The sequence below is a fragment of the Haliotis rubra genome, unplaced genomic scaffold, assembly GCF_003918875.1.
Source record: "Haliotis rubra isolate DU_JTF1 unplaced genomic scaffold, ASM391887v1 Scf31, whole genome shotgun sequence".
NCBI lineage: Eukaryota > Metazoa > Mollusca > Gastropoda > Lepetellida > Haliotidae > Haliotis > Haliotis rubra.
The window spans coordinates 2,474,211-2,491,403 of NW_025766980.1; the positions used below are offsets into that span (position 1 = coordinate 2,474,211).

General features: G+C 39.2%; 1 protein-coding gene across 1 annotated transcript in view; it reads right to left on the minus strand.

Annotated features, from left to right (window-relative positions):
• Window positions 1-8,368, minus strand: part of LOC124283135 (teneurin-m-like) — a 70,522-nt gene extending 62,154 nt beyond the window's left edge. The window contains exon 1 of the mRNA XM_046719164.1: window positions 8,167-8,368. Within this exon, the coding sequence (XP_046575120.1) occupies window positions 8,167-8,243 (77 nt within the window). The 5' untranslated portion in view covers window positions 8,244-8,368. The remainder of the gene's footprint in view (window positions 1-8,166) is intronic.
• Window positions 8,369-17,193: the final 8,825 nt, after the last annotated feature.

Sequence of the window (17,193 nt, forward strand, 5' to 3'; positions counted from 1 at the left end):
AGAGAAGAAGCATGGCTGTGCCTACTGCTGGATGATGACAAGCCATATCGACAAACAACCCCCATAAAGCTAGGTACAGTCATTAGCAAACCCAGACTGACATAGCCACAGTGTAACGTTTCCATGGAACAGCGTAGTTCATAACAAAGTCAACACTACATGTATTTAGAACATAAGCTCACTTTCCTAGCTGGTCCTTGCTAATGAGATATATACCTAAACTACAAATTTATTTTGGTGTTTTTTGCCCAATTCGTTGCTCTATAACTCCTTCTGGATGCATAAAAATATACAAATAATGCATTCCACGTGTCGTGGAAATTGGTTGGTTGAATAATGAGGACTCATATTTAGCTAGTTGGCTTCAGGCATCAATAAACCACCTCCACTGCAAGCCTGTCGGATACAAACACTGATTACACGTCTGCTGATTCTATGCACATCCTCATCATATGAACAGCGAAACATGAATCCTGGGTTGATGTTGGCAGTGTTTATGGCAGATTTGTAAAAACACAAACATTTCCGTGCATCACTGCAAGACCTCTTTACACAGCCATTGTCACGATGGCTGCTGTTTCATTGTTTTCTTACAATATTTATAAGCATGGGTGATGAAAGGCTTTTTAAACTGACATGTAACCACAGCCAAATCTACGTTGTTGGGAAAAGTTAAGATTCCATGCAGGACTACCGTTTGATGGAAAGAGCAGACACACATGAATGTGTGCACTGTATAGACTCATGTCTTTCAGACACAAATCTGAAAAAATATTCTTCCAGAGAAAAAATCCGTCTTTCTGTTTTCTTTTCCTGAAGAGAGTCCAAGGTCATGAATGTAAGTCACAGTAGAGTGACCAAACTCGGTTTGTGGATTTGACAGCAGGAATAAAAACAATGGAATGATAAGGCAAGGGAAGATTCCCGTAAAACATGCTTCAAATTTGAAGCCTAATCCTAAATTCAGGCATTTATAACTTTCGGTTATTTTATACCAAAGATTTATACTTGGCCATCACTTCTTCAGTCTAAGAGATTTGCACATGCTCAGAAGTACATCATCAACAACAAAACATGCAATTATAAGTTTTGACAAATTCAAGGATCCAAACTAAAAATACTTTTCTGTGTCTTGCAATACTGACAGAGACAATCATTCACAACAATTTCCATTGTACAAGACACAATATTTTGTGCACAATAAATTCTTTCTTCAAAATTACAAGAATGATGTTTTGATCCCACCCAGTCGGGTCGCTGTTTGTTAGTGAGTGAGTTGGTTCTATGCCTCTTAACCAAAATTGAAATCACAGCAATCTTGACTTAACTTGCTGGGTTAAAATAGTTGGTCATGTACACGAAGCATTCGACCACAAATAAGAATCCTACAATCCTATCAAAGATAAAGACCATATTCAATATCATATTATATTTAACAATTGAACACATCGACCTTGCTACCTTTTCACTGACAACTGATGAAGATTGCTTCTAGTGTTCTATCTGCGTGGAGCTCTCTGCCCAATCTGTCCACCCAATGGTAAAGTGGGCTGCGTACTTCTATCATGCCTCACAGACAACACTATCAATTGTGTATTTCAAAGCTGTATTGGAAAGAGAGTGGGGCTAATAAGACATGAAAACATTCATCAAGTCAGGATCAAAAGGCGATTTAGCTGGCAGTTACTGTTCACACTGCTCTATTGGGACTGTAACATTCATTTGGTGTTGTATTGAATACCCAGGGATGCAGGCAACAAGCGAAGAACGAGATCAACTGACTGCCAGCGACACTGGCCAATGAAATGTATATCAATGAAACCCAACTGAAAAGGAACCACGCTATGTCTGTTACAGCAGAGATGCCAACCCCAAAGTGTTGCAAATAGTAGTTTCAAGGATGAAAAGTAGTAGTTTGACCATAAAATTAGTAGTCAACTAAATACTTCAAATCATGATGGATTCTGGAAAAAATAATATGACACTAATCACGAGTGAAGCTTTAATTTCACATACCTCCAGCAGCAGATTTCCAAATTGTTACTTGCAATGATTCCAGTTCCAATGTGTCATTAAATTGGATGACTTGAAGAGTGAAGTCCAAAAATGTATTTAATCGACGAAAATATATGTTCTTGTCTTTTTGTCTGAATTTTCATGATTTTTCTTCAAATTTCATAGAATTTCTAGTGCAATCGTATTGGCATAGTTTGAGGCTAAAATTCGTAGCGACTATGATAAAGTTGTAGAGGTTGGCATCTCCGCTACAGTGATATTTCAACTACAACTACTAACCCACAAGAAGTCAAACATTATTTGGGGACATCTTGAAATTTCTACGACCTTAAGGTAACTGACCCATAAGCAAAGGAAATATTGTTTCGGGACATCTTGAAATTTCAATTTCACGCAGCCTTATGCCTCCTACAAGCAAGTAACACAATCATCGACCTAGTGACATGTACTGCAGTAATGTTGAAAGAGTAATCCTCCTACAAGCAATTTACACAATCATCGACCTAGTGACATGTACTGCAGTAATGTTGAAAGAGTAAGCCTCCTACAAGCAAGTAACACAATCATCGACCTAGTGACATGTACTGCAGTAATGTTGAAAGAGTAATCCTCCTACAAGCAATTTACACAATCATCGACCTAGTGACATGTACTGCAGTAATGTTGAAAGAGTAAGCCTCCTACAAGCAAGTAACACAATCATCGACCTAGTGACATGTACTGCAGTAATGTTGAAAGAGTAATCCTCCTACAAGCAATTAACACAATCATCGACCTAGTGACATGTACTGCAGTAATGTTGAAAGAGTAATCCTCCTACAAGCAATTAATACACACAATCATCGACCTAGTGACATGTACTGCAGTAATGTTGAAAGAGTAATCCTCCTACAAGCAATTTACACAATCATCGACCTAGTGACATGTACTGCAGTAATGTTGAAAGAGTAATCCTCCTACAAGCAATTTACACAATCATCGACCTAGTGACATGTACTGCAGTAATGTTGAAAGAGTAATCCTCCTACAAGCAATTTACACAATCATCGACCTAGTGACATGTTGAAAGAGCACAAGTAATGTTGAAAGACTGCAGTAAAGAGTAATCCTCCTACAAGCAATTTACACAATCATCGACCTAGTGACATGTACTGCAGTAATGTTGAAAGAGTAATCCTCCTACAAGCAATTTACACAATCATCTACCTAGTGACATGTACTGCAGTAATGTTGAAAGAGTAATCCTCCTACAAGCAATTTACACAATCATCGACCTAGTGACATGTACTGCAGTAATGTTGAAAGAGTAATCCTCCTACAAGCAATTTACACAATCATCGACCTAGCGACATGTACTGCAGTAATGTTGAAAGAGTAATCATGAGACAAACTGCACGGTAAGCTAAACCACATGTGGCCAAGTCCTATCTTACACAAATCTGACTTCTGGGCACCCAGAATTTCAATTGTCCACAAAACACATGAAATCCAGTCACAAGATGGAAGGCTGTAACTGAACCTGTACATATGAACTGCATGTGCTCAAATAAGATTGTGTAAATCACAAGATTACAAGTGAAAAAGAAAACAAGCAGAACGATCAAGGTTAATAGAAAAACTGAGCTTTGAGAACATGTGCTATAAATATGGTAAATGAATCCCTCATCTGGAAAATGATACCTTGAACATATCCCAGAAACTTCAATATAAAGCTGCCAGTGCTGGCCAATCAAACCTCATCATCTGTCAAACACATGCTGCATTATTTAAGATATGCAAAATGCAAAAGAAATGAAAGAAGATTCGATTCTTTCACCTGACAGCTAATCTGTCATTGCATTTGTCGTGTGAAATAATTGGGTGTTCTTTAATTTCTATGAGCCGTGATATTGCTGTAATATTGCCGTGATATTGCTGTAATATTGCCGTGCTATTGCTGTAATATTGCTAAAGCGGCGTAAAACTATACTCACACACTAATTTCTATGAATCCTTCATGACAGATAACTATAATCATATGACTGACTGACTGACTGACTGACTGAGTTTAGTTTATGCCGCTTCTTGCAATATTCCAGCAATATCACGGCGGGGGACACCAGAAATGGGCTTAACACATTATGCCCATGTGGGGAATTGAACCTGGGTCTTCGGCGTGACGAGCCAACGCTTTAACCACTAGGCTACACCACCGCCCCTATATTCATATGAAAGAATCCGGTCTTTCTTAACTTCTTTCAAGTAGTATTTAAAGTAAGTAACTAAACTTTAAAACATCACAACCTTGAGGGAAGACGCAGGAAGATCCCCAGCCTACCTGCTGCTACCTAATCATGTTCAGATTCAACTTTATAGGAAACATGAGCCAGTAGACCTCAGGCTTAGACTTTAAAGACTCTAGTACAACAAAGTCATGATAATACTAATGACTTGTATGACATTAACACTATCTGGGTTGCCTCCTAGCGGTCTCACAAACCAACATCTCACTACCCAGACCAACACCACCCTGTGTAACGAGATAAAGGTAATAATACCTGTCATTAACATAAGGTGAAACGTTATTGCCGTGAATACCCCACTACTGATATCCATTATTACTTACGTTATTCATTTACGAGTGAAATATACATAGAGATGTCGACATCGTGCTAAATGTGAAGAAACTGTTGGGGATAGGAGTGAATTACTGCTATACTGCAAAAGCCTTGAACCTCTTCATCTACAGAAATGTTTCCATACTTTGTTACTACAGTGTTGTCTCAGACAACTTCTACCACTGTTCAACAAAAAGGGGCCACCGAGGGGTGGCAAATTGGACCATGTCGGGGATCAAAGCCCTGTGTTTTGGTCTTGATGGTCTACTAGACTCACTTACCGACCTTCTTATTAAAGAGAAATCTCTCTTGATGAGATGTTGACAGGTCTTGTACTAGCCCAGAAATAATGACCTTTCAGAGGTTAACATTTTCAAATGCCTGGTAATGTTTCTCACATCCGAGTTTTCAAACCATCACCAGCAAATGGTTTGAACCAGTATCTCTAGCAACCATTCCATGAGCACCAACTGGTCAATTCATAAGAGAATTCAGCAGAAACAAGCAGATTGGAAGACAAAGGAAGACACACTCGGGATTCCCTTGACCGTCATCCCTCTCCAGATATCCCCACACCAAAGTGACCCCCCTCAAGGCATCCTCCCTCCCGCACTAGCCCCAACAGATATCGCTACTACTAAAGTCCACTCCTCCTGGACAATATTAGTTTTACCTGCATTTCATGACAAATTTCGTAGGAAATATGTACTGACCCTGAAAAGGCTTAAAAAAGTAATACTGACGCTTTAGACCACCGGAAAAAACATGCATTGTGGCAAAATTCATTTAAAATTTAAAATTTTTTTTTATACAGGCTAAATTTGAACAAAAAGAGATATGACATGGACCATCCCAAGCTTGCCTACAGGCTGTTCCAGGAATTATCCGATAACACTTGTATTGGGAAACAGTTGCCTCGCATATCATCCACACAAACCATTCAAGCCTGTCATTTCCAGAAAAAAGCTGCCAAAGGTGAAAAAGCTTTATGAACAGAATGATGTTTGTGTCATTTCTAGTCTAACTTCAAAGATCCGAGTAAGAACCAAGATGAGGAAATAATTCTCTTGAATCCTCAAACTGATCCAAACTGGAAACACCCGTTTCATAATTACAATATAAAAGAAACACATGACAGAGATTTACTTTTGTCAAAAATTATAAAACTTGCTCTGCTTTAAGTTAAACTTGAGGCCAGTAATTGCATCAATGTGTGGCAGGGTCCAGACCTCCCCTTCATAACGTTTCATAATTAATTACACCATGCTCCTATCTATCATCAGCAGCAGCAAGACTTAAGGTCTCAGTGTTGATTAAACATCAGAATGTGTGTTTTCTCTGTTCCCCTGGCAACAATATGTCCTTGATGACATCATCATAATTATTACCCCATACTGACTTATCTAATTAACTTCTATTCCTAAAAGGTTAACAGTTGTAATGACTTTAAAGCATGTCTGAAATAAATTCTAACTTGGCCTCATAAACAGTTCCATGATTTCTTCCAAGTATTATCTATATATAAAATATAAATGTATTCAGTCTGTCATGCATACACTGATAAGCATGAAGTTTGCAATTGTAGGTAAGTCTTTCAGTTTGAAAGAGAAGAGTCTATCTGCTACTTTATATTACACCTTATTAAGATAATTTTTAAAACAACTGAGTTTTCACTGTAAAATATCTTCATTTCAGAGACATAATGTATGTTGAATGAAACTTTCAAATTTAAGGAATCTTGGATTCAGCTTGTCTGTATCCATGGTTTCAAAATAACATTTATAACCAAGCCTCTAAACCTTTCTACTCATACAGAAATATTCCGTTCGGATCAATATTTTTTCAAAAATCACTGACATGAAAACTAACTGCTAAGCTATGTTCTTAAAACATCAATATTTCAGTGAAGCCTTTGATGAAATCAACATACATATATCTCAGAGTGATTGCAATGTATTAGGGAGATATTTCATGATGACGAAAATAATCAAAGCAAGGTGCAAGCAATTTCAATCAAAGGGAAAAATGCAAGGAAAATTTGAGCAAGATGACTACAAGATTACATCAGTGGAATTTTGCAATAATGATGGTATTCATCCCTTCGACATTAACAGACTACAAGTGTGTAATCAAAATCATCCATAAATAACCCAGATAAATTTGGCATGGAGCGAAGGAGTGCTTTGAAAGATGGGTTTAAAATCCTATTACTGGGCCACATTTATCTCCCGGTTTGAGCTTTATGGTTTGACCCCCATATTCAGAAATCTGACATTTTTCAGAAATTGATGCAAACTCACTGCTCTTGATAAATGGATGTCGTTTTTTTCATAGCCTGTATGATTAAGAGGTGAAATGAATTCTGTCACCTACTTGTGGATTTCATGACTGGCAAAATGAACATTCTCATGATCACTTCCTGATTGCGACAGGTCCTGTCAGTACCACCGACATTTGTTATAGATGCTATTGTCAACATAGGCAGATCAGTTATCCCATCGGTCTATGGTTTCTTATCATGGCTATAGTCTTATTCGGTGCTTACAGTGCTAGGACAGAAGGTTAAAACCCTGTCCCAACGTCCTAGCATAACTGTCCAGGATCAGATAATGATTTGCTAGGCACTCAATAGGGATTTTAAAAGCTTTCGTAATAGACAGTTTTTAAGATGGAAAGGGCAGTCAGTGAGATTGCATGGTTTGCAGTATTACTTGGAAAAACTTAAAGGTACATGTCCAAACTTACAGAATAAACCATTTTCAAATTTTAATGCACCAAAATAAACCTACAGTGGGCACTGGTAGCCCAGTAGTCTCAGTGATTTGACCATGATGTGCTGGTTGGGAGTTCATTTCCCAGGCCAGCCCTGATCATAGTAATAAGCAGTCATAGCAATACATATTGGTATCGTCGTAGACACATACTGAACTGACAAATAAACAGTTCAAACTTCCTGTTTAGAAATGGGCTTCAGTACCTCATGCCCAATAAAGGCAACAAGAAGACAAACTCATCAATATCCCCCTCAATGGCAAAATACTCTTCATGGTTATGTCTACGAGTTATGATTATGTCAAATATTTAGGTGTGTATATAGAAAAGTGGAAGGAGAGTATTGAAAGGTTTTTAAAGTTCTGCTCCAGAAAGGAGCACTATCACCAATTTCAGTCTATGTCAAATTTGTTGCCATGGAAATGCCAAAAATAATTTATTCAGAAATCCAAAACTACCAAAAGGCACCAGTACACCACCAGATCTATGTATGTGTCAAGTTCGGTGAAGAAACATTGAACGGTTTTAGAGTTCTGCTCCGGAAAAGTGCACTACCACTAATTTCTGTTTTAGTCAAACTTGATCAATGACCATGGTGTTGTGTGGTTCTCTCACTTGGGTGATGCATGCCATCGTATCCCAATTGCGTGGATCAATGACCATGGTGTTTGTCACCAGATTGTCTGGTCCAGATTGTCTGCACAAATACAGCAAGAACATTGCTGAGAGTTATGTTAAACAACAAACAAAGAAAGAAAGAATTTGGAATGGCAAGACTTACCTGCGAAGTATACGGTACACGCCAGTAAGGCCACACACATGATGAGAAGGATGAGGGCGGTGCACTTCCATGTGCATCTCTGTTTCAGCTGTTTCTTCATTCTATGACTCGCGCTACTGAACTTGGAATAGTAACCGTAGTCTTGTGAAGGGGGGTACGTCCCCATTGGAATGCTGGCCACACCAAACTGAGGAAAAGTGAAGGCTTGCCTGCAATAAGAAGGTTGTAGTGAGTGACATTGATGATAACAACCACATGATAACTGGGTACTGGATCGGTCACATGACTGGCCATTGAGCTTCCTGAACACATCTTATTAGAGGAGCCATATTTTCACAAAGTCTTCTCAATGTTTAACAGTGTTCTAGTTGGGGAAGCGGACATACAGTGAAACCAGATGGATCCCTACAATGCAACAGATGGATCCCTGCAGTAAAACCAAAGGGATGCCTACTTTGAAATAAGAAGTTATCCCTTCAGTGAAACAAAATGGATCCCTACTGGGAACAGATGACTCCCCACGGGATCCCCTGATGATAACAATTACTATTGTATCTGTTATTAGAGTTTTAACTCACAAAAGCCCAACCAGCAAAGACGTCCAAGAAATGTCATGACCTTGAGAAGTGCAGCAAGGTGACAACAAAAACCCTTCAAAAACCTTCAGGAAAATCTACTAAAGCCAAAATATGAACGTCAGCAAAAGTGACACGTTTGATAAATTGTGGAAATATCATTCAGAAATATTGGACAGCCATTTCAAAATTATGGATTTTTTTAGAAGATTTGTCTCTAAAATATGACCAAGGTGGATTGGAAGACACATATTTAAAATATCGATTTAAGCAGAAAGGTGCACTGTGATGTCTTACTCCAACAACAATGACTCCTGAGAGTCTGAAAGCTGGACATAAACATCCAACAGATGAGACAACAGATCCATACTCTGTCCGCCCCGAGCCAATGATACCATTCTCTCTGTAGGAATTTTAAACAACATGCGTCGCCTGTGATTTTATATTATTACGTTCTAATGGGTTTTATCCGTTTATTGAGTTACGTAAGTTTTATGATAATTTTACAGCAACTTCAAAGAGCCTCTTTCAGAATGAACGCATCAAGGGAGGCTGGACAAGGGTCATCTGCTTCAAAGTGATCTGGATGATTTGCCATCTTAAGTCTTGTCAAGAGCCAAATCGTAGGCAGATGAGGAGCTGCAAGACCTGGGAGAGCTGTCCGCTTTAGTCTCATTGATTTCCATATCATCAGAACTCACTACATCTCTGATCACTCAAACAATATGTTTTCTTATTTCAATGTTGTCTAAACTGAAATCGATTATTTTTCATTTTCAATATAAAAGCCATTGCCAACTCCTGCCAGTCCTGGAACAGATGTACACAATTGACCTGGGATGTGGTGCAAAGCTCAGATTGTTCAAGTTCTCTCGTAATATGATTGCTAACTTGTTGAAATCACCAAGCGGATATAAATATATAACAAAATCATGCACCAGGGAATTGGAAAATACTGATATGCAGCATAGCATAGAGAGATCTATCAAACTGATAATTCTTTCACCACTTTACGGCAGTATTGGATATTCAAAGAGTTTGTGTAGAAAAATTATCATAGACAATTGTTATTCTGTTAGTTCTTTCAGCAGTGATGGGCATCGAATGGGTCAAGCACAACACATGTCTATTTGGGGAGGATGTCAAGCATGGCATCATTAACCTGACAAGTACAGACCTAGCACTATCGGTTATAGTTGGTTGGTTGGTTGTTTAATGCCAAACTCAGCAATATTCTAGCTATATGGCGCGGTCTGTAAATAATCAAGTCTGGACCAGACAATCCAGTGATCAGCCTCACAAGCATCAATCCACACAACTGGGATACGATGACATGTGTCAACCAAGTCAGCAAGCCTGACTACCCAATCCCGATAGTCGCTTCTTACGACAAAGATGGGTTACTGAAGATCAATTCTAACCCAGATTCTTCATGGGTATCATGTGGCCGAAGACTGACTGACTGAGTTTGGTTTTACGCCACTTTTAGCAATATTCCAGCAACATCACGGCGGGGGAGAACAGAAATGGGCTTCACTGTGTCCGAAGAACACAAATGTAGTGAGTGAGTGAGTGAGTGAGTCTTACTCACTGCCCAACATACCACACCAGAAAAGTGCTTCCTGCACTTATCACAGCAGTAGATGTACCCATGTGGAGAATCAAACCCAGACACTGGTGTGACAAGCAATCACTTTAACAAGTGGGCTAATCTAATACACCTTAGACAAGCAGAATCCAGTCTGAACAATAGATTAGTAGATAATATGTGATTGAAAAGTTAGCCTGCTATCAATTGTGTTGTAAAAACAATATTGTTATGTTGATTGCTACTTCAGCCAACATACTCATTTCCATTGAGCTGACAGATCTATTACTTCTCATCCAAGCTGACCAAAATGAAGACTGACCCTTTGCACCGTCTATCTTACAGAAGGAATTGAACAGCCTAACTGGTGTTACAAAGACCATGCAATAAAATCTCTAGGAGTCATGGTTATCGTTCAATCTTTGGAATTGGCAATGTTTTTTGGGCTCCGTCTCATAAGAACCAAGAAGGAAATGCAGCTAATGTGATTACACAGAGTACGAGGGAGAGTATCATCTAATAGTGACATCAATACTGAGAAAATAAGACATTTAAACCATGTGACATGCCAAGGCAACATCGTAACTTTTTCAAAAATTAATTCCGAAACTAAGTTAGATTCCTGAATTGTGAAGAAAAAGGATGCGCTGGCAAATAACAAAAGCTGACACAGCCACATCCAAAAAGATTTTATGTCCGATTTTGAACCGTATCAACTGAATTTCAATCGGGAGTGTCGTAATACACGTCCGCTTCTTCACGTCCCTGACCCATGTTATGTGTGATTAAACACTCGTGCTCTGCTCATCCCCCCAAAACAATAGCCCTCAAGTTGGGGCTGTCTGTAATTATCTCGTATCATTCCCAAACCTCATTGCAATTTGGAACAATTATTTGTTTTATGATGAAATAAACACACGCTCATTGCGACCCCCCAGTGGTACATCAGCAAAACAATGGCCGTGCCTGCTTGTGTTTTAAAGACAATGGACAGAAAGCACTTAGTGTCATGTTGGGCCTCAATTTACAGAATACAAGACATTTATTACAGAGATAGCCTTAAATGTAACAATTATCATAAATACAGAATAAACTGCTATTGTCTCAAATGGGAACAAACAAAGTCCCTGCCCCAGCGTCTTGATACTATTACACTGTTATGGTAGGAAGTTGTAGACGGAAATGGAAAAATTGTGGGTCGACTATTAACCTGACAAACTATTGCTGCCTACGTCTGAGGAAATTGCCAATGAAACCAATTCCAATGCAAAAACCGAAAGTTAAGTATGACCCCTAGAAAAACATAGCTAAAAATATCGGTCAATTCTCTTTCTCAATTTTGTAGTGATGCTGTTCAGCAAACACACAAAATATTTGGACACTTGCTACTCAGTTCTCTCCCCCTGATAACAGTTGTGATATATCGGCAATTCATCATTACATACTTTGATACTGTTAAAGTGGATTAAAAATGGTCAGATATACCGATAACTGTATTAACGCCTCCATCTCAGTTAATTATATTCCAGTAGTAAATTCTAAAATGTATATATCCTGCAAGGATGAACTTTGTTATAATTATTGGCCCACCAAAATGGCCACCATTGTCAATGTCACTGTTGAAATGCACCAAGAAGCCATCTGATTGGCTTTTCAGTTTACTGAGAACTCTGGCCACCACAGTCTTGGAATGCTCCATGAAGCCATTTGATTGGCTTTTCAATTGATAGAGAACTCTGGAAAAAGTTCATGGGATTTCGGATGATATGGTGAGAGTATGATTAGAGTAAACTCCCTCTGACACTGTGAGCAGTAAATATTGGCAAACACTTTGAAATTTGAAAAAAATGACTTGTCCATAAGAAAATTAAGTTATCAATTGGTCTGAAATCAAATTTGAAAAAATCCCAGAAAATTGCTTGTCCAAAGTTCCTGCTTGAAAAACAATATTGGGTATTTTCACAAATACAGTAATCATTTCACAAAACAAACAGGTAAACAAAACTGGGAATCGTATCCTTCATATTCCATGATGGATGACTTTTCGGACTTGATCAGTGAACTAGAGTTGTATACAGAGCCTGACAAAGACAAACGCCAGTCACTGACTTCCGGCAAAGTTTATCAATCCGTCCAACTTGAGTAAATATTTCCTAACCTGTGTACAACATAGATTTACAGAGTGGCAATGGCACCTTGAAATATTAAAATGTCTCGGAGTGTCGATATGGGAGCCATGTTGTTTGATGGATGACTACAGACCTAACTCTACAAGTAGATCAACATTCGCAAGTGATTAAATTCCACAGTGCCTGTCGTTGTGCATGCAGTAATTACACCTATGTCCGACATCAAACTAAAAGTAATCGCCAATTTCGAGATTAATCTTCCCGCGTGATTTCCAAGTTATGGTAGTCAAACAGAGGTAACCAGAACTCTGGGCCAGCTTATTGATTTAATATCCGTGCACTCAAACTATTTACATTTGGGATGTGATCTTCTTGCTTGGGTGTGTTTGATTTCCGAGACTTTCCAAGTTGAGCAAACACCAATCACTTGGTCCGACTTTGGCCAGTCCCAGAGAGCCCCGCGACTGTCACCGGTCTTCTTGGCATCAATATTCCCAGCCATACACACTTTCCTCTCCGGGTTCCTGTCTCCCGATGTTGCATCAAATTCCATTAAATCACCAATCCACACCTCCTCCACCACTCTCACAAGGATAAACTTTGTCTCAAGATGGCCAAATCCTTGCAAATATTATATTTCTTCTCTTCTTCAAACAGTCATGACCAATGTTCAGTAGGGCAGACACACAGACAGACAGCCATCCAATATCAATGTGCAAATTCCGTCACTCTAATATTCTACAGATGGTAAACACACCATCAACTCAACAGTTCTCAAAATCATCCAACTCCCCCCTAAAAGTCAATTGTTCAAAAATATGCAAATGTCAAAAACCCTCCAGTTTTATAGAAAATGGAAAAAACCTGCATGAAAATGTTCATTTAAGATCGAAAGTCAATCTAATTCCAAATCTGGTAATGCAACACAAGAGGCTCTCCATCGACAGAGTCAACAACAAAAATTGTTGTTGCGTAAAGTTTGAAACTCTAGTTGATGAATGGCTTGGTGGATGTATTGGAAGCATCTCTGTGAAGTAGAACAGCCATTAAGGACATTTTGTTCCAGGGAGAGTATCCCCCATACAACTGTGCCGACACACAAACAGCTTCCTGGTTATCGTGGTGAAACATGTTTCTTACCCACCATATACAGATCAATATCGACTTGGACAGAGTCAAGACCCCATTAAATCTTTTTGAACCAAATCCATCCATCTTCCCAAGAATAAGATCTGAGTGGGAGAGTAAGCACATTTTTAAAAACAGACTTTACCCTGAATCATTGCAGAGGGCACTAGAAATGGGCTTCAGTGTCCATAACCAAGTTGGGAACTGAACAATGGAAGTTGGTGTCATGAGAAAACACTGTAACCCACTACACCTAATGAAACAAAGAAAGGCATCATGCCAAAATGGGCAAAGGATCAAACTCCTGACCATGACAAGCAAACACATCTACTGCTGTGCTACCCTGTACATGAGACATGTAACTGTATACGTAAACCACAAACATCCCAATAAACCCAACTGATACCTGACAAATAACAACAGATAACATTGTCAACCCTTATTTCACTGCAGCACCATCGCACCTTGACAATCGTCTCCATGGAACCGAATCAGTTTAAAATCACAACCATACCAACAGAACAAATGGCATAACCTGATTATCCTACAATATTCACTCGAACACCGAAATCAAACTGGAATGCAAATATTAAACGCTCCCCAAAAGAGCTTCTTACCTTGGTAATCCAACCTGAGCTCCATTCAGAAGCACTTGAGAAAACACAAAAACCATCTCAGCACCAGTCCCCCAACTCTTCACAGCTTAATCCCAACAAACTCCACAATCTTTATGTCATTAAAGTTCTACAGGTCGGGATGACCTCAATACGTTTTGTTAGAACGCACACTCTGGTCTAAAGGTCAGATTTGGTTTTTAAAATTAATTTGAAACGAAGACAAACGACTTCAGAGATTTGGCAGAAATTGGAAATAAATATGGAGAGAAAACCAGATTGACATTATTGCCCAGGATTAGAGCAATGATCTCCCCCAGAAAGACTCAGAATATTACCCCGTCAACTTTTTTTAACAACTTGAAAAATTATGCCCCAGATCAATATAATTTAAAATCTTGAGACCTGAAAATGTCCCAAGCAGATGACCGTTTATGAAAGTAGGACAAACAATATTTCTACTCAACCCATGAATATATTCTTTTTTACCATCCCCAAAAAATCAATTAGCTTAAAACACATTCAATTTTATAACCTGACATTTGAAATAAAACCAACAACAAGGAAAACTAGGCATAGGATAAAATGTCTTCCTTACAAATAAGTGCAGAAAAATTGAAGCATTTGTTCTTCACATCAGCTGAAAACTTCCAAAGGAAAAAAAATAACAAATATTTGAACATTTTAGATAAGCAAAGTTACAAATGAATTTCAAGTAGAGATAATTAACCCCACACATGTGACAGTGAAGTAACCCGCAGGAAGGAAAACACAACAATGTCACAGCATCTTCTGTATGTTTTTCCTGTATTTTCATAAACAACAGTATGTTTTTCGTGTGAGACAATGAGATGTTTTCACTTCCATTGTATAATCATTTGGAACTCTAAATTGTTAATAAGGCCTAGAGCCCTGTCAAATAATGACAGTTCCAAGTTCAAATTTTGGAAAAGTGTCAGAAATAAGTTTTTTGCAGAAATAAAGTCAAATTAAACAAAATCAGTTCGCCTGCTGTTGAGTTTCCGTCATTGACCACTGTGTGCTTCCAACTGTTTGAAGTGACAAGTTACGGCAGAGCACTGGGAAGAGATTGCCACACTCTTCCTACATTTATGTTGATCTAACGCGTGCTGACGCCACCACTTCTAACCATCTTCCTCCTAACTCAATCACATACTCACGATTTCTTTCGGCCAACAGTTTGCAATTGTCACAATCCTAAAAGCGCCCACAAATCCTTACACCAAATCGTGAATTAAATTTTTTGGCTGGCAAAAGGTTTCCTTTTCAATAAAAACGTCTTGTCATTCATACGACTAATAACTATTCTCGCCCTCTGTTTTTTTGTGTGCACCAACCTGAGAGACGCAATACAGATTAGTAAATAGATTGTGTTAATCAATACGATGGAGGGACCCAGTGCTGGAATCTCGTCCTACGAAGGCATGCAGACGTCAATAAAAATGCAACTTGATGACCAGTGGGCGATTAAGTCAGGTTGGTCCTTCTTAAAGACGCAGCCAACAATACCATGAGACTGTGGCAGCTGCCAGTGAAATACTTCGTAACAATGGAAACTGAAGAAGGCCTGAGAAAGTTCAATGCAGACTAACAAGTCGCTAATGCTGTCTGAGATGACCAATTAAGATGCTATTGACCAATGAATTCAGCCAACACCTCAAAATTGTAAAAAGATTATTCCATGTACAGCGCTGGCCCAAGTAGTGTTAGTGTTATTTAACCATCCTGGGGAGTGGGCACTTTCCCACACCGAAATGACTAACATGTCTCCCCGAAACTTGACTCGCAAGCCGAGGTCCGACAGTTGGAAACAATCATTAGTTGAAGATGCTGATGAGAAAATAGCAAAGCAGCCGTTGAAGAGAATCTTGCCTTTGTTAGATCAGATGATTATCAGTAACTATAATTACTTCCTCCCGGTGTTCGAACATGTTCACAAGGGAGGAAATAAGTGGAAGGAGAGGATAGTTTGGTCATTACAGATATAGTTTAGAAGTAAGTGTGTATGGTTTCTGGCCCGTTTCAGCACTTTTGAAGATATACCAGGGTGACACCATTATTGGGAATTACGGAAGAGACTTGAATGTGAACAGCAAACATATAAACAAATTAACCACAACCTTGTAATTTTTTTAGAAGTGAGCTTGTGTGAGTGAAAGACTGACAGGGTGTGTTCCTCTGTGTGTGAGAGAGAGAGAGAGAGAGAGAGAGAGAGAGAGAGAGAGAGAGAGAGAGAGAGAGAGAGAGAGAGAGAGAGAGAGAGAGAGAGAGAGAGAGAGAGAAAGAGAGGAGGGAGAGAGAGAGAGAGAGAGAGAGAGAGAGAGAGGAGAGAGAGAGAGAGAGAGAGAGAGAGAGAGAGAGAGAGAGAGAGAGAGAGAGGAGAGAGAGAGAGAGAGAGAGAGAGAGAGAGAGAGAGAGAAAGAGAGAAGGAGAGGAGAGAGAGAGAGAGGGAGAGAGAGAGAGAGAGAGAGGGAGAGAGGAGAGAGAGAGAGAGAGAGAGAGAGAGGGAGGGAGGGACGCATGGGTTTATGTGGCAGATGACTTCATGGACCTTTTCTGCCATCCCAAGATTTGCAGTGTTACAGGAATGTGTCAGTAGTGTGTGAGTCAGCCCATACCACCTCCATCACAACACTGGTCCAGGCCTAAACAACCCCCTCCCCTGTGGAGACAGCTCAAATACCAGTACTTGACATGGCACACTGCTCACATCTGATGTCAAAGATCAAGTTCAAACAAAAATAAATTGTTTAACTTTGTGCCATGATCATATCTTTAACTACTTGAAAACCTGACAAGTTTCAAATACCCACTTTTAACTACGCTGGGGTTCACAGATGCCTTTTACAATTACTCCAGTCATATGACAGTCTATCAGCCATGTTGAGGTGGGAGAGAGTTACAGCTGCACCGGATCCCATAAACAGGGTGTCCTGGCCAACAATCACATCCATGGTCAATCTGTACAAAGG